General features: G+C 55.6%; 12 protein-coding genes across 12 annotated transcripts; 3 read left to right on the top strand and 9 right to left on the bottom strand.

Annotated features, from left to right (window-relative positions):
- Positions 1–2,882: 2,882 nt before the first annotated feature.
- Positions 2,883–3,871, top strand: PHACADRAFT_143002 (uncharacterized protein; the record flags this gene model as incomplete). Its single annotated transcript, XM_007395377.1, has 1 exon — positions 2,883–3,871. Exon 1 carries the CDS (start codon positions 2,972–2,974, stop codon positions 3,869–3,871), a length of 900 nt encoding a protein of 299 aa, XP_007395439.1. The 5' UTR covers positions 2,883–2,971.
- Positions 3,872–6,739: 2,868 nt separating this feature from the next.
- On the bottom strand, positions 6,740–7,933 carry PHACADRAFT_255465 (uncharacterized protein). The gene has a single exon (XM_007395376.1). It carries the CDS (start codon positions 7,263–7,265, stop codon positions 6,762–6,764), a length of 504 nt encoding a protein of 167 aa, XP_007395438.1. The 5' UTR covers positions 7,266–7,933; the 3' UTR covers positions 6,740–6,761.
- A 215-nt stretch (positions 7,934–8,148) lies between these two features.
- On the top strand, positions 8,149–9,942 carry PHACADRAFT_143000 (glycoside hydrolase family 16 protein; the record flags this gene model as incomplete). Its single annotated transcript, XM_007395375.1, has 7 exons — positions 8,149–8,584; positions 8,638–8,802; positions 8,855–8,955; positions 9,139–9,446; positions 9,528–9,618; positions 9,680–9,742; positions 9,803–9,942. Exons 1-7 carry the CDS (start codon positions 8,439–8,441, stop codon positions 9,940–9,942), a joined length of 1,014 nt encoding a protein of 337 aa, XP_007395437.1. The 5' UTR covers positions 8,149–8,438.
- Positions 9,943–10,432: 490 nt separating this feature from the next.
- On the top strand, positions 10,433–11,752 carry PHACADRAFT_255464 (uncharacterized protein). Its single transcript, XM_007395374.1, has 5 exons — positions 10,433–10,491; positions 10,549–10,576; positions 10,630–10,860; positions 10,920–11,098; positions 11,152–11,752. The coding sequence occupies exons 1-5, from the start codon at positions 10,468–10,470 to the stop codon at positions 11,695–11,697; spliced, it is 1,008 nt and encodes a 335-aa protein (XP_007395436.1). The 5' UTR covers positions 10,433–10,467; the 3' UTR covers positions 11,698–11,752.
- A 165-nt stretch (positions 11,753–11,917) lies between these two features.
- On the bottom strand, positions 11,918–13,020 carry PHACADRAFT_255463 (uncharacterized protein). Its single transcript, XM_007395373.1, has 4 exons — positions 12,726–13,020; positions 12,439–12,573; positions 12,230–12,316; positions 11,918–12,165 (listed from the first exon to the last, which is right to left on the bottom strand). Exons 1-4 carry the CDS (start codon positions 12,976–12,978, stop codon positions 12,116–12,118), a joined length of 525 nt encoding a protein of 174 aa, XP_007395435.1. The 5' UTR covers positions 12,979–13,020; the 3' UTR covers positions 11,918–12,115.
- Positions 13,021–16,217: 3,197 nt separating this feature from the next.
- Positions 16,218–16,604, bottom strand: PHACADRAFT_142987 (uncharacterized protein; the record flags this gene model as incomplete). Its single annotated transcript, XM_007395372.1, has 2 exons — positions 16,218–16,485; positions 16,579–16,604. 2 exons carry the CDS (start codon positions 16,602–16,604, stop codon positions 16,218–16,220), a joined length of 294 nt encoding a protein of 97 aa, XP_007395434.1.
- Positions 16,605–17,083: 479 nt separating this feature from the next.
- Positions 17,084–17,403, bottom strand: PHACADRAFT_255460 (uncharacterized protein). Its single transcript, XM_007395371.1, has one exon. The coding sequence runs from the start codon at positions 17,354–17,356 to the stop codon at positions 17,168–17,170; it is 189 nt and encodes a 62-aa protein (XP_007395433.1). The 5' UTR covers positions 17,357–17,403; the 3' UTR covers positions 17,084–17,167.
- Positions 17,404–17,446: 43 nt separating this feature from the next.
- On the bottom strand, positions 17,447–17,846 carry PHACADRAFT_255459 (uncharacterized protein). Its single transcript, XM_007395370.1, has one exon. It carries the CDS (start codon positions 17,626–17,628, stop codon positions 17,455–17,457), a length of 174 nt encoding a protein of 57 aa, XP_007395432.1. The 5' UTR covers positions 17,629–17,846; the 3' UTR covers positions 17,447–17,454.
- A 42-nt stretch (positions 17,847–17,888) lies between these two features.
- Positions 17,889–18,967, bottom strand: PHACADRAFT_120057 (uncharacterized protein). The gene is made up of 2 exons (XM_007395369.1): positions 18,613–18,967; positions 17,889–18,546 (listed from the first exon to the last, which is right to left on the bottom strand). The coding sequence occupies exons 1-2, from the start codon at positions 18,780–18,782 to the stop codon at positions 18,318–18,320; spliced, it is 399 nt and encodes a 132-aa protein (XP_007395431.1). The 5' UTR covers positions 18,783–18,967; the 3' UTR covers positions 17,889–18,317.
- Positions 18,968–19,002: 35 nt separating this feature from the next.
- Positions 19,003–22,545, bottom strand: PHACADRAFT_208612 (uncharacterized protein). Its single transcript, XM_007395368.1, has 6 exons — positions 22,493–22,545; positions 22,322–22,432; positions 22,105–22,270; positions 21,889–22,049; positions 21,704–21,832; positions 19,003–21,654 (listed from the first exon to the last, which is right to left on the bottom strand). The coding sequence occupies exons 1-6, from the start codon at positions 22,514–22,516 to the stop codon at positions 19,318–19,320; spliced, it is 2,928 nt and encodes a 975-aa protein (XP_007395430.1). The 5' UTR covers positions 22,517–22,545; the 3' UTR covers positions 19,003–19,317.
- Positions 22,546–22,700: 155 nt separating this feature from the next.
- Positions 22,701–24,251, bottom strand: PHACADRAFT_28153 (uncharacterized protein; the record flags this gene model as incomplete). Its single annotated transcript, XM_007395158.1, has 4 exons — positions 22,701–23,131; positions 23,183–24,006; positions 24,068–24,158; positions 24,188–24,251. The coding sequence occupies 4 exons, from the start codon at positions 24,249–24,251 to the stop codon at positions 22,701–22,703; spliced, it is 1,410 nt and encodes a 469-aa protein (XP_007395220.1).
- A 64-nt stretch (positions 24,252–24,315) lies between these two features.
- PHACADRAFT_255452 (uncharacterized protein) lies at positions 24,316–26,894 on the bottom strand. The gene is made up of 15 exons (XM_007395367.1): positions 26,674–26,894; positions 26,570–26,607; positions 26,501–26,508; positions 26,380–26,435; positions 26,197–26,322; positions 25,966–26,147; positions 25,827–25,917; positions 25,723–25,773; positions 25,487–25,669; positions 25,411–25,426; positions 25,260–25,350; positions 25,052–25,210; positions 24,840–24,996; positions 24,588–24,777; positions 24,316–24,533 (listed from the first exon to the last, which is right to left on the bottom strand). The coding sequence occupies exons 1-15, from the start codon at positions 26,832–26,834 to the stop codon at positions 24,480–24,482; spliced, it is 1,563 nt and encodes a 520-aa protein (XP_007395429.1). The 5' UTR covers positions 26,835–26,894; the 3' UTR covers positions 24,316–24,479.
- Positions 26,895–27,104: the final 210 nt, after the last annotated feature.

Here is a 27,104-nt window from a genome sequence, read left to right as displayed (position 1 = left end):
ACGGCCAGTCCGTCGCACCTCTCTGTAGAAACGGCGGACCCCAACAACGACCTCAACAACGCGGAAATCACGGCGGCCGCTTGAGTAGCACACCCCCAGCGACGCATGCAGTCTTTGGAGGCGCGAAGCCTTCACTGATACGCTGGTGAGCTTGTTTTCGAGCTGCTCTCCAGCACTCTCGACTACCTTCTGATAAATTCACAAGCATCTTGAATTCGAGCTCACGCGGGGCAAATATCGTCGCCTGAAGTGTAGACTCGCCTAGTTTCATATGCAAGCATTGATCGGAACCAATCAAACCTCTCATGATGATATTCACGTTGCGCAGCGCGGAAGACGTACATTTCTTGCGTAGCATCATTCTCGCTGCGGAATGAGCAATCCATACCTTGATCCAGAAGTTTCTCTGGATCATTATGGCGCATTGGAGGTATCTATACCAGACACAACACATTTCACCGGAAATCGCCTTGGGAAATCGCTAACGAATCTCCCCGCCCTTCTCACTAGGCCTCCGCCCTTACACCCCAAACTCTTGCGGTGAAAATGCTACCTACAACGCACAGACGGAGCAGACATCCGCTTCTCAATAACAACCATGATCAGATGGAGATGTGTTACCAGCAAGCTCATCAGCCAGGCGTCAGCACCCGAAGTGCCAGAGATCTATTGTGGCGACGAAGTGGGTGGAGACTCTTAATGCGCGGCTGTGATATGCTCCACCTTCCTGCGAGTTCGCGCTGATAGACGGCTGGCGAGGTTGCTCATAAATCAGCATACGAGTGATAGCCTGCCCTTACCTGCCTACATCTCCTACTTTCGCCATGCTTGGACAAAACCAAGGCCAGGCCCTTGTCCAGTCACACACCCAGCTGTAAGCATCACTCTCGTCTGCACTTGGCGAGCTAACATTTATGCCTCTGATCTCTAGCCAGGTCCAGCAATATTGCTTTATAGCTATCTCGCGCAAGTACATCATTTGCTTCCCATTGTGCTGCTCGCAGTAACTATCCCTCAGCCCTCGTCATTCACGAGTTTATGATCACCATCAGCGACGAGATTAACACTGTGTGGAAGAGACCCATCACTGCATCTGCTGTGCTCCTTGGCTCAACACGGTGGTGCATGCTCCTGCTGATTACGGTGCCACTTGCGCCGGTAACCCCGAAGGTAAGCCTCGAGAGCTTTGACGATGTGAGATGTAACACAATATTCCATACAGGAGTAAGCCCGCTCTATTTGAAACCCATAGGAGACGGATTGCTTACTGGAGCCACACAGCTGCGCACTGCTAGGTTACTTGAGCTTACCGTTAAGCCTCATTGGGTACGTCCAGACCGCACGTACGCCCTCACGCAGCCTGTCCGAGCTCAAATTGCTCACTGACTTCTATGCACCAGTCTTTGCCGCCCTGCGCGTCTTTGCGATCTGGAATCGAAGCTATGTCTGGGCACTGGCAGTATTCACGCTGAGCATGGTACCTTGCGTGAGAGATCTGGTGTGCATCGCCTCTGCTAAAATCCTGCGTATTTTCAGCCTAACACTGCGATGTAGACTCTCAAGACGACGTCGAAGTACAGTTCTGTCGTCAACCCGATTCTTGGTCTGGCGTGCATCCCGAAGCCGCTGTTCACTGCGCGGACAATTAGTATGTGTGTGTTCACATCTCGCTTGTGCCGTTCTTGGATACTCTTTCGGTGCGACATAGATGTATGCTTCGTGGTCAAAGTTTTGATTCACCGAAGATACTGGAATCACTTGCTCAGTCTCGTGCATCACCCGCAGCTCACTCATCCTCGCCGACACAATCGTACTTGTTCTGACTTGGATCAAGACATTCAGGCACTGGAGGAATTTTCGGCGTGTCATCAGAGCGTCGCTGACGACATGTTTGCTGCGTGACGGTTGGTAATTCTCTATGCACCGTTGCAATTACCGTTTCTGAGATCCATATGTCCACACAGGTACTATCTATTTCATGTGAGTGCAGCGCTCGAGCCGTCCATCCGGAGAAACTTCCTCATAGGAAACGGCAATTGCAGAGCCCTACCAGCAATGAACATAGCGCAGCCGCTGACATACGACTTCTCTGCGGTACGTCCCGGGATGAAAGAGTGGAGCGTAAGTGTTTGCACGCGGCCAGCAGTCCGTTCTAGAAGAGAGTTGAATATGAGAATGTCTGCAACTTGCTCGGAGCTGCACTTCTGCTTCGCTATCTGCTCTTGTTCGCGCACTTTCAGGTTGTGAAAACCGTATATCTTCCACTGATTATTATCACCAATCACAGTTCCTATGCAATATCCTCTGTCAAATTGGGGTACAATGAGACTTTATGACATAAGAGAGTGATCCCTCTCGGGATCAGGTCCGATTCGCCAGCGGCGGGGTGTAGAGGGAGAAGGACGCGAATTACTTCAAGTGTCTCCATCTGCATTAGTCAAATTCTGACCGCAGAGATACATACCGCAGTGTTGAAGAGCCTTCAGCTTTGACTGCACGTCTCTGGCCTGATTAGCGAACACGCTCAACGGATGCTAACCAGAAGATGTATATCAACCGGCACGACCGGGGGTTAAATAGCAATTCGCTGAATAATCTGGGCTTTGCTGCTGAGCCCAGCCTCGCCATAAAATGCCTTCCTTGAAGTCAGTGCATCGGAGGTTGAAAAGCATTCTGCTGCTTTCCGACCTCTGCACCGACCCGGACTTCAGAGAAGACAAGGATATCCCCAGAATATCAATGTTCTATCTCTCTTTTGTTGACTCACTTTTCGTGCTCTGCTGTGCTCCATCCCTTGGCTCCTTTTGGTGGTTCCTCCGAGTCTGGCCTCAGCGGCTGCAACAAGCGCTGGCATGGTACACCTTATCAATATATTGTCATCGTCGACGTCCACTCCCCATATGTATAAGATACTAAGTGCTTCGACTTATCGCGTCCGCAGAATCAAATACCATCGCTCTCTTCCGCGACGATGCAGCATGCCACAGGGGCCGACCTGCCTCCCGAGCTGTTATCCCGCATACTCGACTATCTCAATCCTCCAGATAAAATTCAGACAACCAACGCTCCCCAGTTCGAGTTCTCGTGGGACGAATACCATCGCTTGAAGCGTGGACTTGCTGCGCCTAGCCTTGTATGCAAGCACTGGTCGGAGGCTACCAGACCTCTCCTTTTTTCAAGGCTCCACTTGCGCAGCGCAGAGGACGTACATTTCTTGCGTAACGTCGTTGACAATCCCTGTTTCAAAACATCATCTCTATCAAAGGCCATCCAAGTTGTACAGATAAATTTGGAGGCTACTCAGACGAGACCATGGCTTCACCACGTCTATTGGTTATCGTCTCGACTTCAAGAGACAACGTTCATCTATGCGATCACAAGCTCTGCCGACGATTCCACATCAATGGTCGGCCACCGGGACCTGTTTCGTTCGTTGCCCAGGGTACCCCCACCTTCCATCTTACGACTCTCCACCCTTGTGATCACAAGGCTACGATTCGCGAGTACGACCGAGTTCGCACGGTTCGTTGACAGCATCCCATCGCTCCAACGCCTGCTTTGCGACGGACTTAGCTTCTTGGACCCGTCGCCGGTCGTCCAAGCCCGCAGGCGACGTCCGCAGCGATCCTTGTCGTCTCTCTTCGAATGCAAGATATCCCAATGCGGAGGAATGCCGCTTTCTGATCAAGCAGCACTGGCTGCCGACGTCGTTTCGATCGCCGCTCGCGTCGGCCTCGACGTCCACGCGTGGGATGTGGCTCTCCAAGCACTACTTACGCTGGCGCCTGAAACATTCCAGGAGACATACATTTGTATCTGGCAACCAGGGGACATATCGCTCAGTATGTCTTTCAGCTGGCATGGACAGTAATAAGCCCTTATTGAATGTCTTCCACCAGATGCGGTGAGGGTCGATCTCTCTACACCTGCGCAAAACAGCCCGGTGCGTGGATATGTCATTGCCGATATTATGATACGTCAGGCGGGTACCGGTCAAGGTGTTGTGCCCCCGTCTGCATTCATCGAGCGCATCGAACTCCGGCTTTCGTTCATCGATACCCAGACTCCCCGTCTCGACGCCTTCCAGCCAATCGTCGATGCTCCCCTCTTCGGCAGGCTCCGTTTCTTGATCGAGGTGCCGGACGGCCCAGAGTACGAGACCTCCAAAGCGATCCTCGGCTTCGTGCTGCAAGGCACGCAGCTGGACTGGGCCCTCAGGTCGCACAAGCTCGAGTTCCAGTATCTCAACCTGATCGCCACGAGTGAGGCTGTCCTGTCCATACCGATGACGCACACCGTCGACGGTGTCGCCATCGTGCTCAGCGCCACCGAGCAAGCCGAATGGATGCTTCGTATCACCCAGGACAAGAGGCGAGATTATCTGCAGGAGCTTGTAGCTGCGCGCAGTGCAAGCAGGGCATCTTCGAGTGCGAGCTCTAGGGCGATATCTGGACCCCCCGCCGCGAAAGTGGCCCAGGACGCAATAGTTGAACCGGCCCAGGAGAGCGCAGAGGCTGGTGTGTAGGCCGGAGACGAGGTCGACGCGGACATGAATGGCTAGGGTGTGGGTCCCAGCGATACAGTGGGCAAGCTGGCCCTGGGACGAGGGCCACGTCACGGCACCTTCTCACACGACCGTAACATCTTGCTGTCGTTCTTGCCCGGGGTGTGCTCCCGCGAGAAATATTTTGTGGCACCAGTGCTGGCCGTACCGCGCTCGGCACAGGTCCGACGTTCTCTGGAGCTTGCTGCGTGGCCTGAATTGCGCCCCGAATAGATGCGGCGGCAGCGAACGCCGAGTGTCCTGTTTCAGATGCGTGCATGTTCGTGCCGCACATATGGCCTTTTGCATCCGCTTTCCCACGTTTTATGGTATATAGTAGCTACTCTCGCATGTACCTACTCTTTACGCGGTTGGACCGCGACCGTCACCGTCGCCCCTCGGGGGCGTGCAATACCACTCCCTTACGTCGTTGTACGCTTACGCGCCCCCAGTTCCCCAAGTTATTTCAACAGTTGTCCTGTCCATACCGGTGACGCACACCGTCGACGGTGTCGCCATCGTGCTCAGCGCCACGGAGCCAGTAAATTATGCGCAAGGAAAGAGCGCAGGCGTGAGTACAGTACAAGCAACGACTGTCACGACGGTAAGCTACAAATTAAGCAAAGACGACGATAGACCATTAATGATAGATATGGACGGCTGTGGCTCGACGGACAGTAATCTCGCCGACAACGAACTAGTGTCCTACATCTGTTTGACGAGCGGTATTCGGTACTGTACTTGCGATGCGAGAACCTTTTGTGCCAGTCCAATCAGCGAATTGACATGTCTTGCGAGAAAGCTTGCGCTCAAACCCAGACCTAGCAGGACCCTCGGCGTCACGACTGGCCTCGGCAGCGGGCTCGGTTCCTCAGAGTCTGCACAGCAGAGATCTCAGCAACATCGCACACACACACAACTCTAGCGGCTGTGATGATGCTCACCGGCTCTGCCCTCCCTCACCAGGTCGACGACGGAGACCTCCCTGTAATCCGGCTTCGCGAACACCATCCGCCCCGTCGTCTCGTCGAACGCGACGGCCTCGAACCGGTTGTACACGTCCTCGAGCGGCGACGCCAGCGCCCGCAGGCCCGAGGCGTTGCTCCACGGCCCGTCGCGGTGCGGGAGCGGCGGCTCGCCGTCGCGCTCCTCGGGCCCGAGCACCTCCGGGTCGTGGTACCGGTACATGCCGTCGACCCAGTCGCGCCACTCGCGCCGCCAGTGCGTCGCGTAGAACCACGTGCGCCGCACGCCGGGCAGGACAACCCAGCGCTGGTCCTGCGACGGCGCGCGCTCGCGCCGGAGCAGCGAGCACTCCTCGAGGTCGTACCGCCAGTGCGCGGGCGCCGCGGCGCCGCTGCTGCTGCTGCCCCGCGCGCGCCGAGGATACAGCGTCACGCGGGACACGCCGGCGTAGTCGTGCAGGAAGAAGATGCTGATCGGGTGCGGCGCGCCGTGCTCGTCGCCGCGCCACGCCCTGCCGCGCGCCTCGGCGTCGGGCCAGAGCGGCGTGCCCGGCTCGCTGATGCGCACCTCCTCGGGCGTGTACTGCAGGTTGACGTGGCAGAAGTAGGTCGGCGCGGTCTCGATCTTGATCTCGACGGCGGCGGCAGCGGTCGCGTGGCTGGGGATGTCGTAGAGCTCGACGACGGTGAGCGGCCGTGTGCGGCTGGTGCGCGTGATGTCGATCACGCGCACGACGAGGACCTGTCGCTGCTGAGGCAGAGGCCGGATGGCTTTGATGTGATGCGGCTGTGGATCGTGATGGGCATTTCTGGACAGGTTTACAAAGGTGAAGATACCACATACACACTGTTCGTGAGAGGGGTGCCGCCTCAGGCGTAGGTTGACCCAAGCATACCCCGACGGCTTGACTCTGATGCTGTCCCCACCGGCGGCAACCGCGAGGAAGGGCTGGCCGAAGACGGTGTCGAGGCAGATCTGTGAAACCTTCTCTCTCGTGCGCAGTGTCGGCAGCGGCTGGAGCAGGTTCGCTTCGCCGGCGTAGACTCTCCATTCCTCGCGGCTCATCCTGGGGTCCCATGCCTTCTCGAGGACGTCAAGCGCAATGTTGCACGTCCGGACCTCGTATCGCATCGGGAAGGGCGGGTCGCTCTCCCAGTGGACGCCCAGGTCCGAAATGTTGACTCTGCCGAGAAGCGTCTCAGAAACTTCATTCCGTCCCAACAAAGAAAAAAAAAAATGGTGACGGGTCCACTCACGCCCAGTGCCGATCCTGGTCTGCGTGCCGCCATCGGCGCACGAGGTACGAGACGACGATGCCGCGCGCGCCTCGGTAGGCCGAGAACTTGGCCTGCAGCATCTGCGCGCGCGACTCGGTCCTGTAGGCGACGAGCGGCTCGGCGGGGCCGCGGTCGTGCACGGCGTAGAGCACGAGCATCCACTGCCACTTGTCGCGGTCCGACACGGACGCGAGGAGGTAGCGCCCGCCCGGGAGGAGGACCATCTCCGCGACGTAGCCCTTCGCGTCGAACTCCCACACGGCGGACGGCGGCTGCTGGTGTGCCTCGCGCCACGCCTTGTCGAGTTCGTACGCGCGCATGAAGAAGTGTTCTGCCGAGCTGCCCTTCATGTTTCCGAGGTCGTGATCGGCTTCTGGGGGGAGAGGCGGCAGGAGTAGCGTCGTGCGCCTTAGGAGGCGTTTCCAGATGACGGCTTGTTTCGTGAGATGGCAGTAGAGCCTACTGACCTGCAAACACATGTGAAAAGATCGTTCATGACTCGAGGGTGTGACTCACTCGTCGCATAGCCAAGATATCCTGGAAATTGAGGTGATCAAACACGAGGTCGAGTAAGATATCGTTAGGGATCAGGTCTAGAGTAGGCTTCCTCTCCTCCATATTATCCGCTCGGGCGGTGTGGAACATCATTGCAAGCGAGAATCCGAAGCGCATGTTAGATGTAAGTAAGTTAGAGCGGTGGCCAGCACCGGCGACAGAGAGAGAGACCTAGGAAGCCGAGTTGGAGATGAAGGAGAGTAGTGGCTGAGACGCTATGGGCGTTGGTGCACCTTTCAATGAGGCCACGGCCACAGGGGCCTGCGGCCTTGGATACGCAGTGATGGATCCGCTTTGTATTCTCCTTCATCCTATTCTGACCCACGGCTGGACAGGTTTGAGCGCGGACAACACAGGCCATTTCCGGTTGTTTGATTCGGAGAAGACGCTCGGGGGCTCATTGTGAGGACGGGCGGTGGTCGCCTGAAAACCAGCTCTCTGACAACATGGCACAGGTGGAGGGAGCAGCACACAAAAGGGTAGCGAACCCGTGTAATTGTTCGTCGCTGGCCTCCGGGCGCCAATGCGGGAGGCACTCCGGCCCAAAGTGTCGTGAGCTCATCGAGTTTCTGCAAATCCTGGACATGCGAGCGAGCATAAGCGTGGTGTAGTCAAAGTCATTCAGCAACAAGCTAATCCCGTCTGGCACGATCACGTGGCTCCCGCCTTTTTGCAACTGCGTCTGACTCTAGACTCAGTTCTCTCGCATCTGACATTTCCGTTGATCTTTTAGCATGATCTGGGCCGAAAACAGACATGCGTCCTCGAAGGCTGTCATTTCTCACTACCAAGCAACAGGACGCGATGCGGTCGCTCGCTCGCGCGAGAGAGCAGGCTCTAAGCGAATGTGCAAGTGCACGTCTTTGACCAGGTTTTGGCTCGGTTCCCGGCTTTTCGTAGAACACACCCGGATACAAACCGCTTGCCCTAGTAACATGTACACTCGCTAGTGCTTTGGGGGCATCTATTAATGCTGTCTGATGGCCGGCGAACGACATGGCCGATTTTTGCGGCCGCCAAGAAGTTCAAGTATGAGCGCAAAGGGCGACGTACAACGGACAGCTCTCGACCCCCACTCTCCTTAGAGCTTCGAATCCATGCACCCGACAAGCCTTGCTGCCCTCGCCTTGTGCGTCTCCCAAGCTCTTGCAGCCATTTATACCCTCAGCGACAACTACGTTGGCGCCGCCTTCCTCGCAGCGTGGCAGCACCAGGCCATCTCCGACCCTACGCACGGCAGAGTGTAAGTCTCGACAGCCGGCGCTGTCTGAGGTGGCGCGCTGACACCCTCTGCAGGAACTATGTCGACGAAGCAACTGCCCTCGCCAAGAACTTGACATTCGTGTCGGCCGACACCCTCATCCTGAGGGCGGACGACACCACTGTCCTCGACCCAGTCGGTCCCGGTCGAGACAGTGTGCGGATTCAAAGCCTGAAGAGTTACACCACGCACGTTGCCATGTGAGTACACATCCCGTTTTATCCGTATTCGCGCATGTAACCCGTACAACAGCATCGATGTCCGCCACATGCCACAAGGTTGTTCGACGTGGCCTGCGTTTTGGGAGACTGACGGAAATGATTGGCCAGACGGCGGCGAAGTCGACATCGTAAGTTTTCCTCCTTCACGACAGCCGCTGGTTGCTGACGACTGAAAAATCCAAAAAATCCTGCCCGAAAAAACCTCGCATCTCTGCCTTTGTCCAGTGAGTCCCCCATGAACCTCCTCGAGAAGTTTCCCCCAAAGTTCTGACCCAGAGTAACCTTTTTTTTTTTTTTCGTCCCGCAGGATCGAAGGCGTCAACGACGCGAGTCCGAACACGATGACGCTGCACACGGGCGCGAACTGCTCCATGCCCGCGAGCCGCCCCGAGACCGGCACGCCGACGGGCCTCGACTGCGACGTCCACACCGACGACAACGCCGGCTGCGGCGTGCGTGCCCCGGGCGCGGACAGCTACGGCGCGCCCCTGAACGCTGCCGGCGGCGGGTGGTACGCCATGGAGCGCACCGACGCCTTCGTCAAGGTGTGGTTCTTCCCGCGGAGCATAGCAACGCCCTTGGACGTCGCGAGCGGCGCGCCCTTCGTCGACACCGACAGCTGGGTGGGTAGCGCGCACGCGTTTTTTTTTTTTTCTTTTCTGCGGCGCGTCAGATAGTCAGGGCTGAGAGACGGTATCGCCCAGGGCACGCCCACCGCGTTCTTCCCCAGCACCGCCGACTGCGACGTCGGCGCGCAGTTCGACGCTAACAACATCATCATCAACCTGACGTTCTGTAAGGTGTTCCTTTCCTGCCTTTGCCGTGGGTGGCGCCGCTCACAACCACCCTTTTGCAGGTGGCGACTGGGCAGGCGTCCCCTCGGTCTACTCGGGTGCGGGCTGCCCGGGAGACTGTGTCGGTGCGTGGCAGTGGGCCCTTCTGCGGCGCATATGCGCAAGGTGCTGAAGGTGTGGGACAGACTTCGTTAACGACAACCCTGCCGCATTCGTGGACGCGTACTGGGACATCGCGGCAGTGCGCGTATATGAGACTGGTGGTGGCCTCCTTCGTCACCGTCGTATGAACGACCGACTCCACCGCCGATCTAATTTTTATTGATTTTTATCATCTCGTAACTAATACATAGTTGCAAAGTATCTGAGCATAATATTAATGTGATTGTCTCCACCTCTATACGCATATAGAGATACATAATACAAGGTGTCTTGTCTTGGTAGTTCTGATATAATTGAACGACAAAAAAGCGATTCTGGCAAGGACAGAGGACCCGGTGCGAGTTTCGCCAGAATTAATATTAAGACCAAACACTGTGAGAGGCAGCTACAAGCTCCTGCAGGTAATCTCGCCTTTGTCCTAAGTGATACGAAGCATCTATTCGGCTTGATTCCGTGATGGACAAGATCTGAGAGTCAGCTGGGGGTCAGAGGTTATGGTCCAAGTCATGTTACGCCCGGACTCATGTCCGCTGACATAGGCCCTAAAAGGAATGGGCGTTAAATAAATAGACAACAAGGACAAACAGAGTACTCGAAGGACGCGTACGCGGTGTGCACGCATGCTCATTACACCTAACCCATCTCTGTTTCCTCCACGTCCATCTCTCTACTTTTTACGCTTTAGACGATGGTAGCAACGACAACGGAACAGGCAAGCTCTGCATGCGAGATCTGCAATACTTGCAAAGCTAACCCCACCGTACTGCAGCTCACTGCACTCAGCAGTACAACAGTCGGTATGCTCTACGCGTCGGGAACGACGGCTGCGTGCTTACGACACATACACCAGTTGTGCACCCGCTGGTGCTCCTATCAGTCGCCGACCACCATGCTCGGTCGGTGCCCAAGGGCTCCTCGAAGCGAGTGATCGGCGTGCTACTTGGGCAGGACAACGGCAAGACTATCAACGTCGCGAACTCGTTCGGCATACCCTTCGAGGAGGACGAGAAGGACCCGAAGACTTGGTTCCTCGACCACAACTACATCGAGGGCATGTGGGAGATGTTCAAAAAGGTCAACGGTAGGTGAGTTCGCCCCTCCGCCTGTCCGTGGCCGTGCTGACCTGCGCGCGGTTCCTAGCGCGAGAGAAGATGATCGGGTGGTACCACACGGGCCCTAAGCTGCGAGCCTCGGACCAAGAGATCAACGACCTGCTGAAACGGTATATTGCGCGGCCCGTCATGGTTATCGTCGACGTACGACCGCACACGGTCGGCATCCCGACGGACGCATACTTTGCCGTGGAGGAGATCAAGGATGTGAGCGTCAGGCATTGCTCACCGCCCGCACATCTCATCGAGACGCTGTACAGGACGGCACGGAAACACGCAAGACCTTCCTGCACGTGCCCTCCGCGATCGAGGCCGAAGAGGCAGAGGAGATCGGCGTCGAGCACCTGCTGCGCGACATCAAGGACTCGACGACGACGACGCTCTCGACGCGCGTGTCCGAACAGCTCGCCTCGCTGCGCGGCCTGCAGTCGCGCATCGCCGACGTCCAGAAGTACCTCGCCGACGTCGCGGCGGACAAGATGCCGGTGAACCACCAGATCCTGTACCACCTCCAGGACGCGCTGAACCTGCTCCCGAACCTGAACGACTCCGAGACGACGGCGAGCTTCGCGTCGACGACGAACGACGAGCTGCTGGTCGTGTACCTCAGCAGCCTCATGCGCGCCGTCATCGCGCTGCACGCGCTCGTCGACAACAAGGCGTCGCTGGGCAAGGTCGAGCTCGAGGAAGGCAAGGGCAAAGACACCAAGGAGAAGGAGAAAAATGGGAAGGAGAAAAAGAAGGAAGAGGAGAAGAAGACAGATAAGGCGGTGTCGAAATCGGCAGACCCCGACCAGCCCATATAGATCCTCTTGCATTGTGTATAATATATGTACCATGGCACCTAGGCCTCTAAAACCTCTGGACGTGTGTGCTCGTACTGCAAGGTTCAGTGGATGCGGCACATACACTAGCATGCACAGGGGGCCTGCACCTCAAGCGTAGGGAATAGTCGGAACGTGATGTCACAAGCGCGACGGGCTTCTAAATTTGAAGATACTCGCGATGCACACGAGCCCGTGTCTATCAGCAAAAAACCGCGGTAGTTTATTTGGAAACGACAGGGAGCGTCGGCAAGTTTGCGAGGTACAAGTTCTGTGTAGATACGCGCGCGGCACCCGAAGGCGGGAGCGACCTCGACAGGCCAGCGGCGGCACAGAGAACCCGCGGTCCGTTCCAGCTGTCTCGCGCCGTGCACGCCCGCTTGCGCAGACGAGAGGCCGTCTATTTGTGTGTCACAAAGCCCTTCCCTGTGTAGCCCTCGGAGGAGGGACCTGGCAGCAGCGTGCCAGCACGTCAGTCTCACACTCAGGGTCGCAGGGCGTTCTGTGGACACACCGCTGAGAGGGTCCATCTTGTTCTCGATGGCGCGCTGATTCGCGGCCTCCTCCCACTCCTTGTTGATCGTACGCGGCGGAGGTGGTGCTGCAGAGAGAGTGTCCACCGGGTTAGCACATGATTTTCTTTTCGTCAGAGAACGACGCCGCGGTCCCGCAGGAAGAGCAAACGCGGCGTCAGAGCAAGACCAGCAGGCGACAGCGACTTACCGGTCGCGCGGATGGTAGCAAAGATGGCACCGGTGAGGCCGATGAGGCCGAGAGTTCCAAGAGCGATTTTGAGGCTGCCGCCGGGCGGGGTTGTGGGCTTGCGGGGACCATGGGGACCGAATGCAACATAATACGCTGTTCAGAAACAACACGCCGGTCAACGACCGCCGTGTCCGACCGTATGAACGTCGCCCGCGCGTTTGTGCGCGCAAAGCGCGACGCGAGACACCTCTGCAGCGAGGCGGCGGTTGCACTTGCGCGGGCGAGTAAAAAAAAATGTGACGCACCAGCCTTCTTCTCGTCAATCGAAAGCATCTTCCAGTCGCGCTTTTGGACTTCCTCGAGCTGCTGATGCACGGCGAGCTGCTCCTCGGACGAGAGCCGCTCCCATTGCGCCTCGACGTTGCTGAGCGGGATCGCGGAGGCGGCGGTAGTGGTTTGAGGGGCGGCGTGCGCGGCAGACGAGTTGGCAGCAGCCGTGACAGTACGCACACCGGTGCGGAGAGAAACTCTGGGACGCGCTAGGCGCAGGGCTTGCATGTCGATGCTGTGGACGACGACGACGGAGGAAAGAAAGTTGCAGGAAGAAAGGTGGGTGTTTATGTCGCGTAGGAATGCCCCGCAATCTCACTCCCCCGGCGCTGCCCGGTTTAGGCGCCGATTTCTCCGCTGACAAGCTCTCGATGCAGTCGAGAATTGCCTCGCTCCTGTTCCCAAACAGCACCTTGATCACCTCAGGGACACAACCATGCGGCGGCGTGGCGCATAGATTTTTACGTTGTGGTACAGGAGATGGCGCAGAGCAAGAAACAACTACTCGAGGATACACTAGCAGTAAACGCTACATTCATCGTAGATCATCGTCGTACAAGTCGTAGCGCGGAGGAAACGAATGGGATCAAGCATGGTATGGTTAGGCTCCCTCGGTAATTGCCATGTTGGGGCATTCACGGGAGATATGGCTGGAGCGCAACGTAAGTCCGTGGACGTCGAACAGAAAGTATTTGTCGACGCACCCTTCTGCGCCGCAGTTGTAGCACGCACGGAGTTGGGGCTTTGTGCAGTCCTTCGACATGTGGCCCTAAAATAGCATCAATGAGCATATGGGTTTCATCACAGGTGGCAGAAGGGCCAGATAGACTCCCGCATGAGAACGAAATCAAGCGAAGGCTCTGCAGATGCCGTCTATCCATCCCAAATTTTGCAACTGATCAATCTGCCCGAGCAGTGTGTAAAATTTGAAGTCCATCCAACTATGTGAGGCAGCTGCTCCTATGCAAGCTGTCACAGTCCAGTCGATGGTACAGCCAAAGTCCACCTGCCTTCGACAGTTGAGCTGTAGCGGTGCGGATACGACGGAGCTGCACGAAGAGAGGTGCCGAGCGCCGGAACTGACGGCCAACATATTATATACAAATTCGAAGGACTTACGCTGCCAGAGCAGTTGTAGCACTTCGGACCCTGGACACAGTCGCGCTGGAGGTGCCCTACACCGCCGCAGGTGAAGCTGTATGTACGTCAGCCGCCTATCCATGCTGTGTATAATGACAGCACATGCTCACCAGGTCTTTTGGGAGCCGTTGGACGAATTGAACGAGCTGAATTTGCCGGGGCTGTCCGAGTTATACTTGCCAAAGCTATTCGGTTCCGCACTGGGGCATGCGCGGGCAATGTGTCCGACCTGGCCGCAACGGTAGCACTCCTGGCCGGGCGCCGCCGCACCAACTTTGCCGCTGTTCTCGGGGCAGTTCCGGGACTGCACTCTGAATCAGCAACAGCGAGTGGACGGCACAGGGAGGAAGACGCACAAGGTGATCCTCGGCGCCACACTTGTAACAAGCCCTGGACCTGGGCTTGGCCTCCTCTGTGCAGTCCTTTGACATGTGCCCGACTTGGCCACAGCGGTAGCACTTCTGGCCGACCGCCACAGCGCCAGCGTCGCCGCTGTTCTCGGGGCAGTCCCTTGACTGCACTCTATGTCAGCAACAACGGGTGGGCGACACAGGGCGGAGGACACACCAAATGATCCTCGGCGCCACACTTGTAGCACGTTTTGGGCTTAACCTCCTGCTCGCAGTCCCTTGACAGGTGACCTTCCTCACCGCCTGGGTGTGTGGCGTGAGTGTGGAAGCGTCGGGTGGAAAATGGGAACACTCACAGTTGTAGCTAAATCATACCGTACATTCATTATCGAAGATTAGAAGCAGACAGGAGAAACACTCGTACCAGGTGGGGTGGCTCTTGGGGCAGGCGGCTGCCAGGTGGCCAACTGCAAGATGGATATGTTAGTCTCAAAGTGATGGGGATTATGCGAGGCATCAGCGCGCGAGACGTCGCAGGGGTCTGCAGACGCCTCGGCCGACAAAATTGTGCGAAAGGCGATTGTACAGCGTCCGGCCGCGATGGGCAGAGCTTGTGCGTCTCGGCGAGTACTCAGAGAAGAATGGAGATACTCACTACCGCCGCAGTTGTAACAGCCTCTTCCGGCCATGTGCAAAAGCAAGCACGACTGGACAAGATTAGGGCGAAGCTTTCAGCACACTACTCTCTCCTGGCATGTATTGACCGTCCGATGCTGTACTCACAAAATGGGTCGGATGAAAGAGTGCTCAAAGGAGCTTTTTGGCAGCGCAGAGGTAGAGGAAACAGGAGGGCGACGAGGAGGCGGGTCGGACAGGCGGGGCAAAAGTACGATCTGAAAAGAAGGTTTATCACGTGATGTTATACCGGTTACGGTAACTCCTCTGAACCACAATCTCGCAGGCCCGAAACGCAGAGGCCGCGTTCGAGCATCCAATAACGAGCAGACGGAGAACTGCATCGGGAGATCTCGCACTCGCTGCCCGCCACGAGGACGAGGCATGGCGGACGGCGTGAGAACCCGCCCAACCCTAACCAGTCAATTTGACTCACCTTGGGAGGCCCGTAACTCCGCGTCCGGCACTCAACTAGGAAGGCGACCAGGAAAGCGCACTTCCCATTGGCCTACCCCAAACCATTATTGCCCGTTTTGTGGAGTGTTTTCCAGGTGTGTCTCTTCAGTGTCGCCAAATGTCAGGACTCGGGGGCAGTATCGACACTGTTACCACGGCACCGCAGCACCTTCTAATGTGTCAGGATATCTGGGCAATGAGAGGGACAATGAACATGGTCTGCCGTTGTGATCCCCGCTAGTCCCGCACATTCAAGTTCACGGCACACCTGATCGTCTACGTAGGTTAGTTCCGGATGTTGGGAGCCGTACAAGGCCTATGTATCTCAGATTTCCTTCCTGAACACGAATTTCGGGTAACAGCCGTGCCCGAGAGGTTTAGGTGGCGAACACCGGGCACGTATGCCGAGCAACGGCAAGCTAGTGCAGAAAAGCGGAGTAGGATCGACGTACAGATCACGTCCAGCTACACAGCCAGAATAGCCCAGACCAGTGGGCGGTCGTACCAACAGCACTCTGGAGAATATGCAAAATGCGCTCCGCAGGAAGCGCATAGAGTTTCAGGCCGCGAAGGAGATCTATTTGACGATAGCGCACGCCTAGCAATGCCTTACACAACCTTAGATGTCACGTCCTTCTCAGGTGGAGGATTCAAGAAGACCTGCCAAGCGAAATGAGTCAGAAGCAGTTTAGATAAAACATTTGTATGTCCCAGAGCGTAACATGTCAGGCTGAGGCAGAGGTGCATGAAGGTCTGTGAGCTTGAACAGGCGACAAGCGTCCAGCGCAAAAGCGTTCCCAACGTCCAACATTGACCATTGGCGTTCACGCTTGTAGCCAAAGATCTTCACACCCGCCGCCTAGGTGAAACATAACAAGCACTTTCATGGAAGGGTCGGCCGCCGACCGTGTTGCACGAGAAGCCGTCGTAGCCGCATACACTCTGGACCAAGACGCGGGCGAGAGAAAGCGCACATACCTGCTGTCCGCCTTGGCCATCCTTCCACTCCTGATACCTGAGAATAGTCGAGCCGCGTTTCTCAGCCGCGACACGCTCAGTCTCCTTAAGCGACTGGCGCAATGCGCGCGCACAGATCTCGCTATACTTGTTGAATCTGTTTCGAGCACAAGGACAGGGCGTCGAGTAGTGCAAATATCGCGCATCTTATCAGCAGTGTTCTGCGTGAGAGCGACAGAGGATAGCGTACGTGAAGGTACCGCGCCAGGTGCTCATGCTTGTAGTAGTTTATTGAGGTGACGGACGTGGGGCACGACGAGGAAAGTTGACGACGCCGGGGTCCTCCGGTTGGCGCACGTACAAATAGGCGCCTAACAACCTTATCCCCTTGAGCCTGAAAGACGTTTTCTTTTGAGCCTTTTGCACCATAATAGCAGCTATTCATGAGCACTGTCCAGTATGGCTATTTGGTAGAAGACGATACCAACGAAGTCATGAAGCAGCGACACTGTTCTCAATTTTTGCAAGCTTCCCTGAACAAGCACAGTCTTTGGGATATTTCTCGCAAATTTATTTAACTCTCGGCGACCTTTACCCTTCGAAAGTTCCCAGACAGAACTGCGAATCTGCTCTCTAACAAGTTTATTGTTATACCTTACGTCTGGTTGACTGCGGCAACGCACAGCGGCGGCACAGCTCCGCATATAGAAGTGAGTAGATCCATGACATGCGCTTATTTCAGGCCTTCAAAACTCACGGGACTCAGGACTGCAACTTATTTCCGCTCCCAACGCACTTGACCTGTCTACAACATGTTCTGGTATGCTGTTCTGCTAATCTTATAGTAACGTAGCACCGTCGAATGGCTCCCGCGTCAGCTTCGCCACGTCAATTCCGTCTACAGTGCGTACGTGCACCCCAACCATGTTCTCGCTCGGCTTCGTCTCAAACAGCTCTACACCGCAGACAGGACAGAAATAGCGCGAGAACACCTTCTTGTAGAACTGATAGTTCGTGAGCTCGTCCATGTTGCCGGACGTGAGCGTGAACGCCGACGCGTCCATATGCCTGGGCCGTGACAACCTGGGTGAGCCAGGCGTGTCTGCGCCTTGTTTTTGGGCACGACTTACACGTATAGCAGCCCTTTCATCACACAGATACTGCAGTTACAGTCGCTCACTGCGTGGGTGCCGTCATCGAACGAGCGCCAGTAGAACTTGTACCGGAACTTCTTGCAGTGGCACCCGCCGACATACTCCTTGTCGTCAGGACTGGATGGTTTCGGTGTGGCCTGAGACATAACTTTCGAGCAGGCTGTGAATGGCGATGAATAGAGGAGACACTTAAGCGACGACCAGGTTAAATACGAGAATGAACGGTGGGTTGTCCTTGATTATGACTCTTGAGCTTGATCTCTCGGTCTCACGGACCCTATCGTATAACATCATCAACACAACTCCGTACGACTGCATAGTCTGTGCTTCTGGTCACAGGATAGCGTAGATAGCGATCAGGTGCGGAGCTCAATGGACTTGCCATAGTTACGTTCTCATTGGTCTTTCGCTTATACCCTTATCGCAATGATCGTACAGCTGGCGGCCGCTCGATTCTGGCTCCAAGAGCATTTGCGAACGGTTAGACCAAAGCAGCTTGCTTCCGCCAAGGAAATGCGCACTGGCCCGTCACGACAGGCCGCGGCGGCACTCGCAGCTTTCTCAGCCTTATCCGCTACCTCGTCAGGAAATTTGTCGATCCCGTCTGGCCTAACTGGTCGGAGGTCTCCGGGTACTAGCTGGGGTTGCATCCGAAAGGCGATCGCCGTAATACCGCAGTCGAGAATCTCGGTGTCTCCGCATCGGCGATGCTACCAACGAAGTCTCGAAATAACGACATTGTCCAGAATTCTGCAAGCTTCCATGCGGAAGTACAGGCCATAATGGTTTCTCTTGATATATCTACAATATGTTTCGATATGCTGTTCTGCTAGCCTTACAGTAACGTAGCGCCGTCAAATGGCTTCAGCTTCAGTTTCGTCACATCAACTCCGTCCACAGTGCGTACGTTCACCCCAACCATGTTCTCGCTCGGTTTCGTCTCAAACAGCTCTACACCGCAAACGGGACAGAAGTGGCGCGAGAACACCTTCTTGTGGAACTGATAGTTCGTGAGCTCGTCCACGTTGCCGGATGTGAGCGTGAACGCCGACGTGTCCATGTGCCTAGGACGTCGTGACAACCTGGGGTGAGCTTGGAGTGTCCGCAGTTCGTCTTTGGACGCGACTTACGCGTATAACAACCCTTTCATCGCGCAAATACTGCAATTACAGTCGCCCACTTCGTGGGTGCCGTCATCGAACGAGCGCCAGTAGAACTTGTACCGGAACTTCTTGCAGTGGCACCCGCCGACGTACTCCTTGTCGTCAGGATTGGATGGTTTCGCTGCGGTCTGGGACATGATTTCGAGCAGGCTGTAGACGGCGATAGATGGAGGGTACACTGAACCAGCAGCCGTATTTAAATGCGAGGTGTGAACGGTGGGTTGTCCTTGATTATGACTCTTGATCTCCCGGTCCCGCAGACTCTATCGCGTAATATCATCGATATGACTCTGCATGACTGCACATAGACAGCGGCCAGGTGTGGATCCAATGAACTCCATATTGTTACGTTCTGATGGTCTTTCGCTTGTAGCCTTATCGCTTTATTGCGCAGCAAGTCATCCCTGAGTAAACAGCAACTTTACGTCGTACGGCTGCCTCGAGCGACTGCTCGATTCTAGTGTCATAAGTAGTACCTAGAAGCCTCAGATGCCGGCGAACATCTCCGGAGCGGAAATCACAGCGTACTGTAGCAATCACGTCCAGGCTTAAAATCGTACAACAATGACATGTTATGCACTGGCGAAAAGCAAGTCAGAGTTCCATCCACTCTTGAGAGTCAAGCACGACTCTATGGGGTGATCTATTACAATTTCCCACCATGCCTCTTTATTATAGGACGCCGACGCCCAAGGGGTCTGACGCCGCAGACGACGGAGGCTGCTGTTGGAGCTCTGGCTGCGCAGGCACCGTCGCTGGCGTAGCTGCGCGCGGGGCCCGTGCTGGCGAAGTAGACAAGGCCGCCGCGACATCCTCTAGGCTTCGTCCGGACCCAAGGTCCGACATACCCAAGTCCCAATTAGACGCAACTTGCGAAGATCTCGAGAGTGGATCTCGAGAGCTGGCGGAATTGGACCGCTGTGTTGGCACAGGAACCGACGGGGTGGGTGCCTGTTCCTCGGGGGGATCGCCCAGGGGAGTGGGTGACACTGTAGACGAAGAGGCAGAAGGAAAGCCTGTTGATGCGGTGGAAGCAGATGCAGGAGCCGACGATGCGATAGAGGCCGTTGAGGAGCCGTTCGAACCCCAAGGGTTATCGAAGAGCATGGAAGGAACGTTCGGTCTGCCGGTTGCTTTGCTGGTTGCCCAAGGATTCAATGTGCTGCCGCTGCTGAAACCGAGTGTGCCCGACGAGGGAACACTGGCATGAGATGGCTCAACAGCTGAAGCCGGTACAGGCGAATCTGGCCTATCAGGAGATGACCAAGTATTGATCTCTTCCCTGCTTTTGAGCTCGCCGCCGCCTCCCTCGGAACCGGACCCACCAAGAGAGAGCTTGCTTAGGTCCTTGGCGACACCACCATAAGCGTCCTGCACAGCTGAGAAAGCAGCAGTAGCATTTGAGGAAAACCGACCCCACATTGAGCGGACACCAACGGAAGAGAGCAGGTCGGATGAGGTGGCGCGCGGAGAGGGCGGTGGACGGGGACTAGGACGGCCTGTGCGGGGTGAAGGGGAGCGCGGTGTCGATGACTGGCTTGCTGGCGGGGATGATGAGGAAGCGTAAGCACTATCGTGACCCCGTAAGCTATCGTGCCTTGTCCGAGGCGGCAGAGAGTTGGACGCGCTCGGCGATGGAGAGGGAGTAGGGGATGCATTCCTGTGCAGTAAGCTTCGAGCTAGCGTTGGCGAGCTGATGCTTGCGCTTGGGAGAGGCGAATCGGACCGTGAAGGCGACGATGAGCTAGCTGTGGCGGCAGTGGCGATGTCCAAAGTAACTAGGGCAGGGTCCTCTTCTGCGCTCTCGATAGGCGCGACGAATTCCGGATCTTGGGATACCTGCTTTATCACGTACTTGCCATTCATCTCCTCGTCCGTCCGTCCATACAGCTCGTGCCAGAAGCGCACGTTCTTCGCTTGCGGCATGAGCACGCCCATATCAACACCAGGGCCCCTCCGCGCAGGGTCATCGAGAGAAGGGTCATAATCCGGGTTCTTGTTGAGATCCACCTCGGGAGGGGAGTTGAAGAAGTCCCAAACGCTGGCTGTATTTTCCATTGGAGTAATGCCATTCTCGCTGATCCGACGCTCTCGTTCCGTGTTGAAAAGGAAGGTCCCGAATTGACAGGAATAGAGGTGGTAATGGAGTTGCCGGAGGAAGCGTTCGTTGAACTCGAAACGCTCTGGGTGCTGGCGCTGGATCTGCCGTACGCATTCGAGGAACTGGTGAAACACGGGGCTCGTCTCCTGAAGGTGCTTCTGGGAAGTAAATTTGTTTTGGACCGATGCGAAGAACGCCTCTGCACCGCTAGCGTTAGCATCGCCGGATGGTGCCAGGAAAAACTTCTCAGAAGAGAGGTGTCCGCAGCGGTCAAGGAACTTATGACCGAAAGATACCCAGTCCTTCTCGATCAGAATCTGAAAGCCGTGCACCGTCCGGTAGAAGGGATCGAGACAGAGTTGAGAGAGCGCAGAGAGCTGGGCCGTACGGTCCCAACCATCTGAGCAGTGAATGAGAACGTGAGAGGAATTCACGTGTACGTTCCGCACAATGAGGAGCGTTCCTTCCAAGATATTGGAGATGTGCCGCAGCCAGCCGGAACGCCTGAGTGCTTGTCTGTCCAGGATCGGCACTGCTTGGGCCTCGCCTGGGAGCATGCCAGACACACTGGAAGCGGCCAAGTCTGTCTCTCTGAGGGCCTCGACAACCTTTGCAATCGAATCGCGCATAGTGTGGATGTTGTCAATTCCGAGATACGCCTTCCGCGCCTCCTTGTAATTATCCATATTTTCCGTGCCGGCACCCTTGGCAGTGTTAGCGACAGCATTCGTGGTCGGCCGCGCATCAATAATGATATTTGTCGCCGTAGCTCCGTACACTGGACTGCTGGCTGCACGGGAATCTGGGGAATGGTGAGACTGGAAAACCGCTTCGATGAGCTTCTCGTCTTGGACCGAGCGATTTTGCGCCAGGCCGACCATAGGCTGACTGGACCTAGTCAATGTGCCCTAAAGAATGATAAGTACGAGGGGAAAGCGCGATATGGTTCATACTGACATAATTCCCCCAGTGCAAATAGGTGAGAACGGGTATACGGCACTTGCTGCGGTATTTGGAAGCATACTGGAGGGTCGTGTCGCTTATCCGCGTGGGCACCACAAGCTTTGAGGGGTATGAAGAGCAGAACTATGAACAGGAAAGCTAATTAGAGGTCCTTCAAACCAGATAGGTCTCAGACGCACCGAGTAGTCTTTATTTATATCTGTGAGCCTCCATGCCTTTGTCCTCGACCCTATGCCCATCCGTCCAAATTCTTCTCTTGGGTTGTACAGGGTCCATCCATTAGTGGTAGTAAATGGAGGATTTGGGGTATAGTGGAAGGCATAAAGTTGCGTGATAGAGGCTGCAGCACCGAAGGTTATGATTACTGCGGACCGCGGCGAGCTGCGTCCACGTACTGGCTACAGTGAGATCTTTCACGCTATCGAAGACGTCTATCGCATCGCTTTCCTGCTTGAAAGACAATGTAAACGTCTCAAAGGTCCTGGTGCGGAAGGCGACGGGGCTTCTGCCTTGAATGGTCTGTGGCATACGATTTACGAGGGCGATCAACGGGTAGGGTACCTGTGACTTAGATTGAGCACCATTGTATACGACTGCCCAGAACACACTTACCCACATTTCCTCCTTTCCTATCTCATCGTATGCAAATATCAGATGGTGTGCCGTCAAGTGAATGGTGCCGGACTGTGTTGCGCCAGACTTGCTACACAGCACCTCTTCCACCTAAATAACAAGAAAACATTCTCATATACCAGACATGGGTATGCACTGAGGATTCCGCACCTTCGCAACCCTGATAGCATCCATGGTGCCGAGGTTCAAATGTGAAGGTGTGGTATTGGCAAGTCAAGAGGTGCATTTCTAGCGCTTTCGCCGCCTCACGCTTAAGCGCTTGCCAAGCTTGTGTGGCCCCGTCCCCGGTCTACATTAATTTGTCCACTCCCTGGGCTTTAGTTTTGTGTATGTGCATTAACACATGTATATTTAAAATCTACAAGACGCGCTCCTTCCACTCAAATTTCCAGAAATCCCGGCTCATATCGTTGTCCCAGCCACACCCTCCCAAAGGCTCTGCATAGAACAGCTGCAGCTTCCCGGCTTGTTGTAAGTGCGGCATGGATGATGCTATACGCTCCGCAAAACCCCTCATGTGTTCCTCGTCCGTTCGCGCTCGGACGGAGAACTCCGTCATGCTCTCACCGAACGCGGACAGACATTCATCGAGTTCTTCCCAGCGATAACGCTGTACGAGATCTGTGATCAGCAGAGACAGCTCTCCGTCTTTCTCTGCCCACTGCTCGCACACCGCGCGGACGTCCGTGACCAAACCTGTAGCAGACGAGATCGAGGCCTCGACAACAGGAGAGCCAGGTCCACATTCGCAGCTCATGCGTAGTGTTGTTGCGCTTCCGTCTGTTTGACCTGTCGTTTACAATTAGTGAAGGAAGGGAGTAAGAGGCACCACGCGCATACCGTCTATCTCTAGCTTATGGTGGAGGCATTCGTCTCCACAGCTCTGCATGACGCAGCGTGCCACACTCTCCAACTTCGGTAGCTCCCCTGGGTCAATATAGCGTGCGAAGTTCTTTGTCCGTGGGGTATGCGCGGCGGGCAGACTCGTGGTGAGAAGCAGCCATATGAAGGGCCAGCGTATCTTGCACCGATTGATAAATATTTCCCGAGAGATCGCTCTGTGTCCCGAGGCCAACTGAGGAAGACGAGAGTCTCCTTCGAGGCAGGTGCAATCCTCGTAGGACAGTTGATTACAGTTCAGATAGCCAAAGCCGCAGAGTGCGCCGCTGAACGCGAGAAGGTCATCGAAAGAGGGAATGTGAGCTTTGCCAAGGTAGACATAGGTGAAGTGTGCCAGGGACTGGAGATGTTCCGCGGGAAGAGAAGAGGAGAGGGAGTGAGGCTTCGGTTTCTTGTGAGCGGGAGGACGTTTGACATTTAGATGTAGATGTTTGCAGCCGGGGAGCTGTAACCGAGCAGATAGCGCGATAGGGAACCACGCTTCGCTCGTTAAGGGGTCCTCTAATATCAAACCCTGAACATACTGCCCAAGCCTCGTCCCTGCTGCTTCGCTGGATTCTAAGAGTGTCAAGAAGGCTTGCGCACGATCTTTGGACGGGATAGTGATCCTTTCGAAACATAGCAGTCGTAGGTAGGCTGCCCACTCGCGGGACACGAGACACCATTGGAGAAGATCACTCTTCAGAAATTCACCGTCGCTAAAGTCGCAATATTCACAGATGTCGTGAATAAAGCTCAAGACGAGAGAGGGGACCGCGGCCACACTATTAGCCATCTGTATTAATTTGTCAACTACTAGCATACGCGAATGAGTTGAAGACATACTTCTCACTCGGTAAAGGCTCGACGTGAGCTTGAGTTGTAGACGGCTTGATTGCGGGCCGACGATATTCGGTTGAAATCCCTTGGAAACCCACTGCAGCCCCGATCACGCCACAAAGTTACCGCCAATCACCACGATGTATCCAGAAATAGACAATGGGCGCATCACTTCGGTGTGTCCTGACATTGAAAAGACATGCCTTCGCCGCTACGTTCCATCACTCAGGCCCACAGGTCGACCTCTGGGTCTGCTGAAGACAAAGCCTCAATTTCAATCTAGCAACGACGTACCACGCCCGCTGTGTGAACGCTAATATGTGCTATATACGAAAGGGCGACAAATCCAGAGGATTAGTAAAATCATACAGGTGGACCGGGATATTTAAGAACGTCATAAATATTTCATCTCAAAGCGTTAAAGCACGTAGCGGAAGTCGCGGTTTTGAATATCAGTGAGATCCAGGAATTCCTGAGGACCACAAGTCAGCATGAAGTAAGCGACACAGCAGACAGTAAAACGTACCTTATCGACCTTGACATCTTCCTTCGTCCCATCGTCCCTGACGCGGGTGATGAACACCTCGTCATACTTCGCGTCGCGCCCCTCCCTGTCGCGCTTCCTGTTCTCCATCGACAAGTACACGCGCGTCGCTATGAGGAGAACAGCGGTCGCGAACCAACACGCCGACAGGATCGCCCACGGGATATGGTTTCTGCGTCAGCCACAATCAGTCTCGGCAGCTTCGGAAAGATGGGACCGAGAGAGGGGTCATACCGCGGCTGGTAGGACGCCTTCCAGTACTGAGGTCCAGCGGCATTCCCGACGGCGTAGCCGATCATAACCACGGCATTCATCGTCGTGCGCTTCGTGTGCCCTGCCGTCACGGCCGCGGACCATGCGAGGATGACAACGAACGGCGCGATCGATGTGACTGTGCTACCAGTAAGCTCCGGATGCGCAGGCACGAGAACGCGGGAAACACCGACCTGAGAGCCAATAGCAGAACAGCAGGCCGACTCGGTGGTCTGGGAGCGCGCTCACGAGAATGGAGCCGAGGATAGCCACGGCGTAGGCGAGGGTCGCGGAGTAGGCGCGACCGTTCTTCCAGTACGTTGCCGAAGTCACCGTGCAGAGGATGACAATAACTGCAAAGGGTCAGCTGGGGGTCCGATCGGAGGCCGGGAGCAGGCTCACTTTCGACGGCTCCGTCCACCGTTCCAATAAGCGTCGTGTTGCCTACGCTGAAGCCAAAGCCGGCCACGATGATTTGACGTTGGTTACTCAGCTAGGGGCCCGAAATGACATGTCAGTGCCTGTCTGCCGTACGGGGATCGGAGTGGCGTACCGAATTCGTCACGTTCCTGTAACAATTACCCGATCAGCGCCTCCAAAAGATACTACAGTATGCTGGCGAGACGTACGAGATAGCAGACATGAAGAAGAAGAGCCATGTCTTAGGGTCGTAGAGACACTCCTTCAGCTGCTCAAGTTTGAAGTGCTTGTTCTCGACACCGGCCTGGTTGACCTTGATGCGTTCGACGGCGATGATTCGCTCCTCGGGCGTCAGGAACCATGCATTGGCGGGCGAATCAGGGAAGAAGAACCTAGAGCCGGTTTCAGGTACTATCTCCTGGGTATGTCCACTTTTATGACGTACCAGAATAGTACTGAGACAATTAGCGTAATTGCGCCGAAAATGATCATCAGCCTGAACGGCGAGGGTCAGCCGGACGACGACTTGGCGGTGGGATAAACGCAAACCATTGCCAGGCCATAAAGGTGGTAGACTTGACGTGCAGCACACCGAAGGCAATAAGGCCAAGCATGATGATGGCGAAACCGTTCATGAGGACTGAGTGGCAGTTAGCTTTACTGTGACTCGGAAATGATCGAGACTCACACCAGTAGCCCACCCGCTGAGATTGCTCCTTGCGCGTGTAGAACATGGCGGTGACCAAGAGGAAACCTGGGGTGATTGCACCCTCACAGATACCGAGGAAGACTCTGCATGCGAAGAGTCCACCGAAGCTGGTTGCAGCAGCATGGCAGAGCAGAGCAACAGCCCATACGAAGATGTTGAAGCTGGGGACGGGGTGAGCATAGACTTGGCAGTTCAGGGTTGAAGTCATACCTCATCCATTTGCCCACAGGGAGGTATTGGAGAGCAACATTCTGAGGCCATTCGAAGACCAAGAAGAAGAGGTAGAAGATTGTGCCCAACCAGTTGAACTGGTTTTGGTCTATGTGTGCACCCTCACTACATACATCACGAGATGTCAGGGGATTAGCGATAGGGTCAACGTGGGGGGCTTACAATAGCCCAAGGATAGCAGACTGTCCCAGTGTTGTCTTGTCGGCAAATTGCATCCTGTGGAGATCACGTCCGTCAACAACGGGATTACCCACGTCAAAGCTGATACTTGACAGACGCACATGTACAGAACTGTGAGCCGGTCGTGTAAGTATAACGCATATGATCGAAGCATGGGGGTGGGCATGCTTACTACACATGAGAGGCATGAGATGCATGTCAATCTTCCGCCTGCAACATGTCCACCAGTCAGCACCGCTGTTTCATGCCCATGCCCAGCGAGCATGAGACACGCACCGTACTCGCTCAGCCTCCTCCGGCGTGAAGCTGATCTCCTTGCCTGCGGTCAGCTCTGCCGCGACATCGACCTCCTGGTTCCCAACAGTCGGTCTGTAGGTGTTGAGGGAGCCTTCCGTCTCAACCTTCTTGTCGACTGAGGTCGTCGAATTGGATGCCATGATTGCAACGCTACCGTGCCGGGGGGAAGCGTTTGGACGGGGGCCGGTGCTGAACAAGGCGAGGAGGGGAGAAAAGGCCTACGCTCGGAGAGCTGCGAGAGGGGCCTTAAGTAAAAGTGGGTGATGCTCGTCTATCGAACAGTCATGAGGAATTGATTGTTGTAAGGGCCAGTACACCATGTCCATCTGCCGGCGCGTAAGCGGGAGAGATCTGAATTTCGCGAATTTCAGCGCTCCACCCTTTGCGGCTTGCGCCGATCACCTCGCTGT

Source organism: Phanerochaete carnosa (assembly GCF_000300595.1).
Source record: "Phanerochaete carnosa HHB-10118-sp unplaced genomic scaffold PHACAscaffold_5, whole genome shotgun sequence".
In the NCBI taxonomy this organism is placed as follows: domain Eukaryota; kingdom Fungi; phylum Basidiomycota; class Agaricomycetes; order Polyporales; family Phanerochaetaceae; genus Phanerochaete; species Phanerochaete carnosa.
Note: the sequence above shows the minus strand (reverse complement) of the source record. Positions and strands in the feature narration are given on the sequence as shown.

What these genes read in the sequence shown, in the direction of transcription:
- PHACADRAFT_255465 (XM_007395376.1), bottom strand. Translation starts at nt 7,265, where the DNA reads ATGTGTTTGCAGGTCAGTAGGCTCTACTGCCATCTCACGAAACAAGCC.
- PHACADRAFT_255464 (XM_007395374.1), top strand. Translation starts at nt 10,468, where the DNA reads ATGGTAGCAACGACAACGGAACAG. An exon ending in TAGCAACGACAACGGAACAG is followed by an intron (nt 10,492 to 10,548) that starts GCAAGCTCTGCA and finishes ACCGTACTGCAG; the next exon opens with CTCACTGCACTCAGCAGTAC. An exon ending in ACTCAGCAGTACAACAGTCG is followed by an intron (nt 10,577 to 10,629) that starts GTATGCTCTACG and finishes CACATACACCAG; the next exon opens with TTGTGCACCCGCTGGTGCTC.
- PHACADRAFT_255463 (XM_007395373.1), bottom strand. Translation starts at nt 12,978, where the DNA reads ATGCAAGCCCTGCGCCTAGCGCGTCCCAGAGTTTCTCTCCGCACCGGT. An exon ending in TGCTACCATCCGCGCGACCG is followed by an intron (nt 12,317 to 12,438) that starts GTAAGTCGCTGT and finishes CTCTCTCTGCAG; the next exon opens with CACCACCTCCGCCGCGTACG. An exon ending in CAAGATGGACCCTCTCAGCG is followed by an intron (nt 12,166 to 12,229) that starts GTGTGTCCACAG and finishes CGCTGCTGCCAG; the next exon opens with GTCCCTCCTCCGAGGGCTAC.
- PHACADRAFT_255460 (XM_007395371.1), bottom strand. Translation starts at nt 17,356, where the DNA reads ATGGACGAGCTCACGAACTATCAGTTCTACAAGAAGGTGTTCTCGCGC.
- PHACADRAFT_255459 (XM_007395370.1), bottom strand. Translation starts at nt 17,628, where the DNA reads ATGTCTCAGGCCACACCGAAACCATCCAGTCCTGACGACAAGGAGTAT.
- PHACADRAFT_120057 (XM_007395369.1), bottom strand. Translation starts at nt 18,782, where the DNA reads ATGTCCCAGACCGCAGCGAAACCATCCAATCCTGACGACAAGGAGTAC. An exon ending in ATGAAAGGGTTGTTATACGC is followed by an intron (nt 18,547 to 18,612) that starts GTAAGTCGCGTC and finishes ACGACGTCCTAG; the next exon opens with GCACATGGACACGTCGGCGT.
- PHACADRAFT_208612 (XM_007395368.1), bottom strand. Translation starts at nt 22,516, where the DNA reads ATGGATGCTATCAGGGTTGCGAAG. An exon ending in ATGCTATCAGGGTTGCGAAG is followed by an intron (nt 22,433 to 22,492) that starts GTGCGGAATCCT and finishes CTTGTTATTTAG; the next exon opens with GTGGAAGAGGTGCTGTGTAG. An exon ending in ATATAAATAAAGACTACTCG is followed by an intron (nt 21,833 to 21,888) that starts GTGCGTCTGAGA and finishes TCCTGTTCATAG; the next exon opens with TTCTGCTCTTCATACCCCTC.
- PHACADRAFT_255452 (XM_007395367.1), bottom strand. Translation starts at nt 26,834, where the DNA reads ATGGCATCCAATTCGACGACCTCAGTCGACAAGAAGGTTGAGACGGAA. An exon ending in GAGGAGGCTGAGCGAGTACG is followed by an intron (nt 26,608 to 26,673) that starts GTGCGTGTCTCA and finishes GACATGTTGCAG; the next exon opens with GCGGAAGATTGACATGCATC. An exon ending in TCAGCGGGTGGGCTACTGGT is followed by an intron (nt 25,918 to 25,965) that starts GTGAGTCTCGAT and finishes ACTGCCACTCAG; the next exon opens with TCCTCATGAACGGTTTCGCC.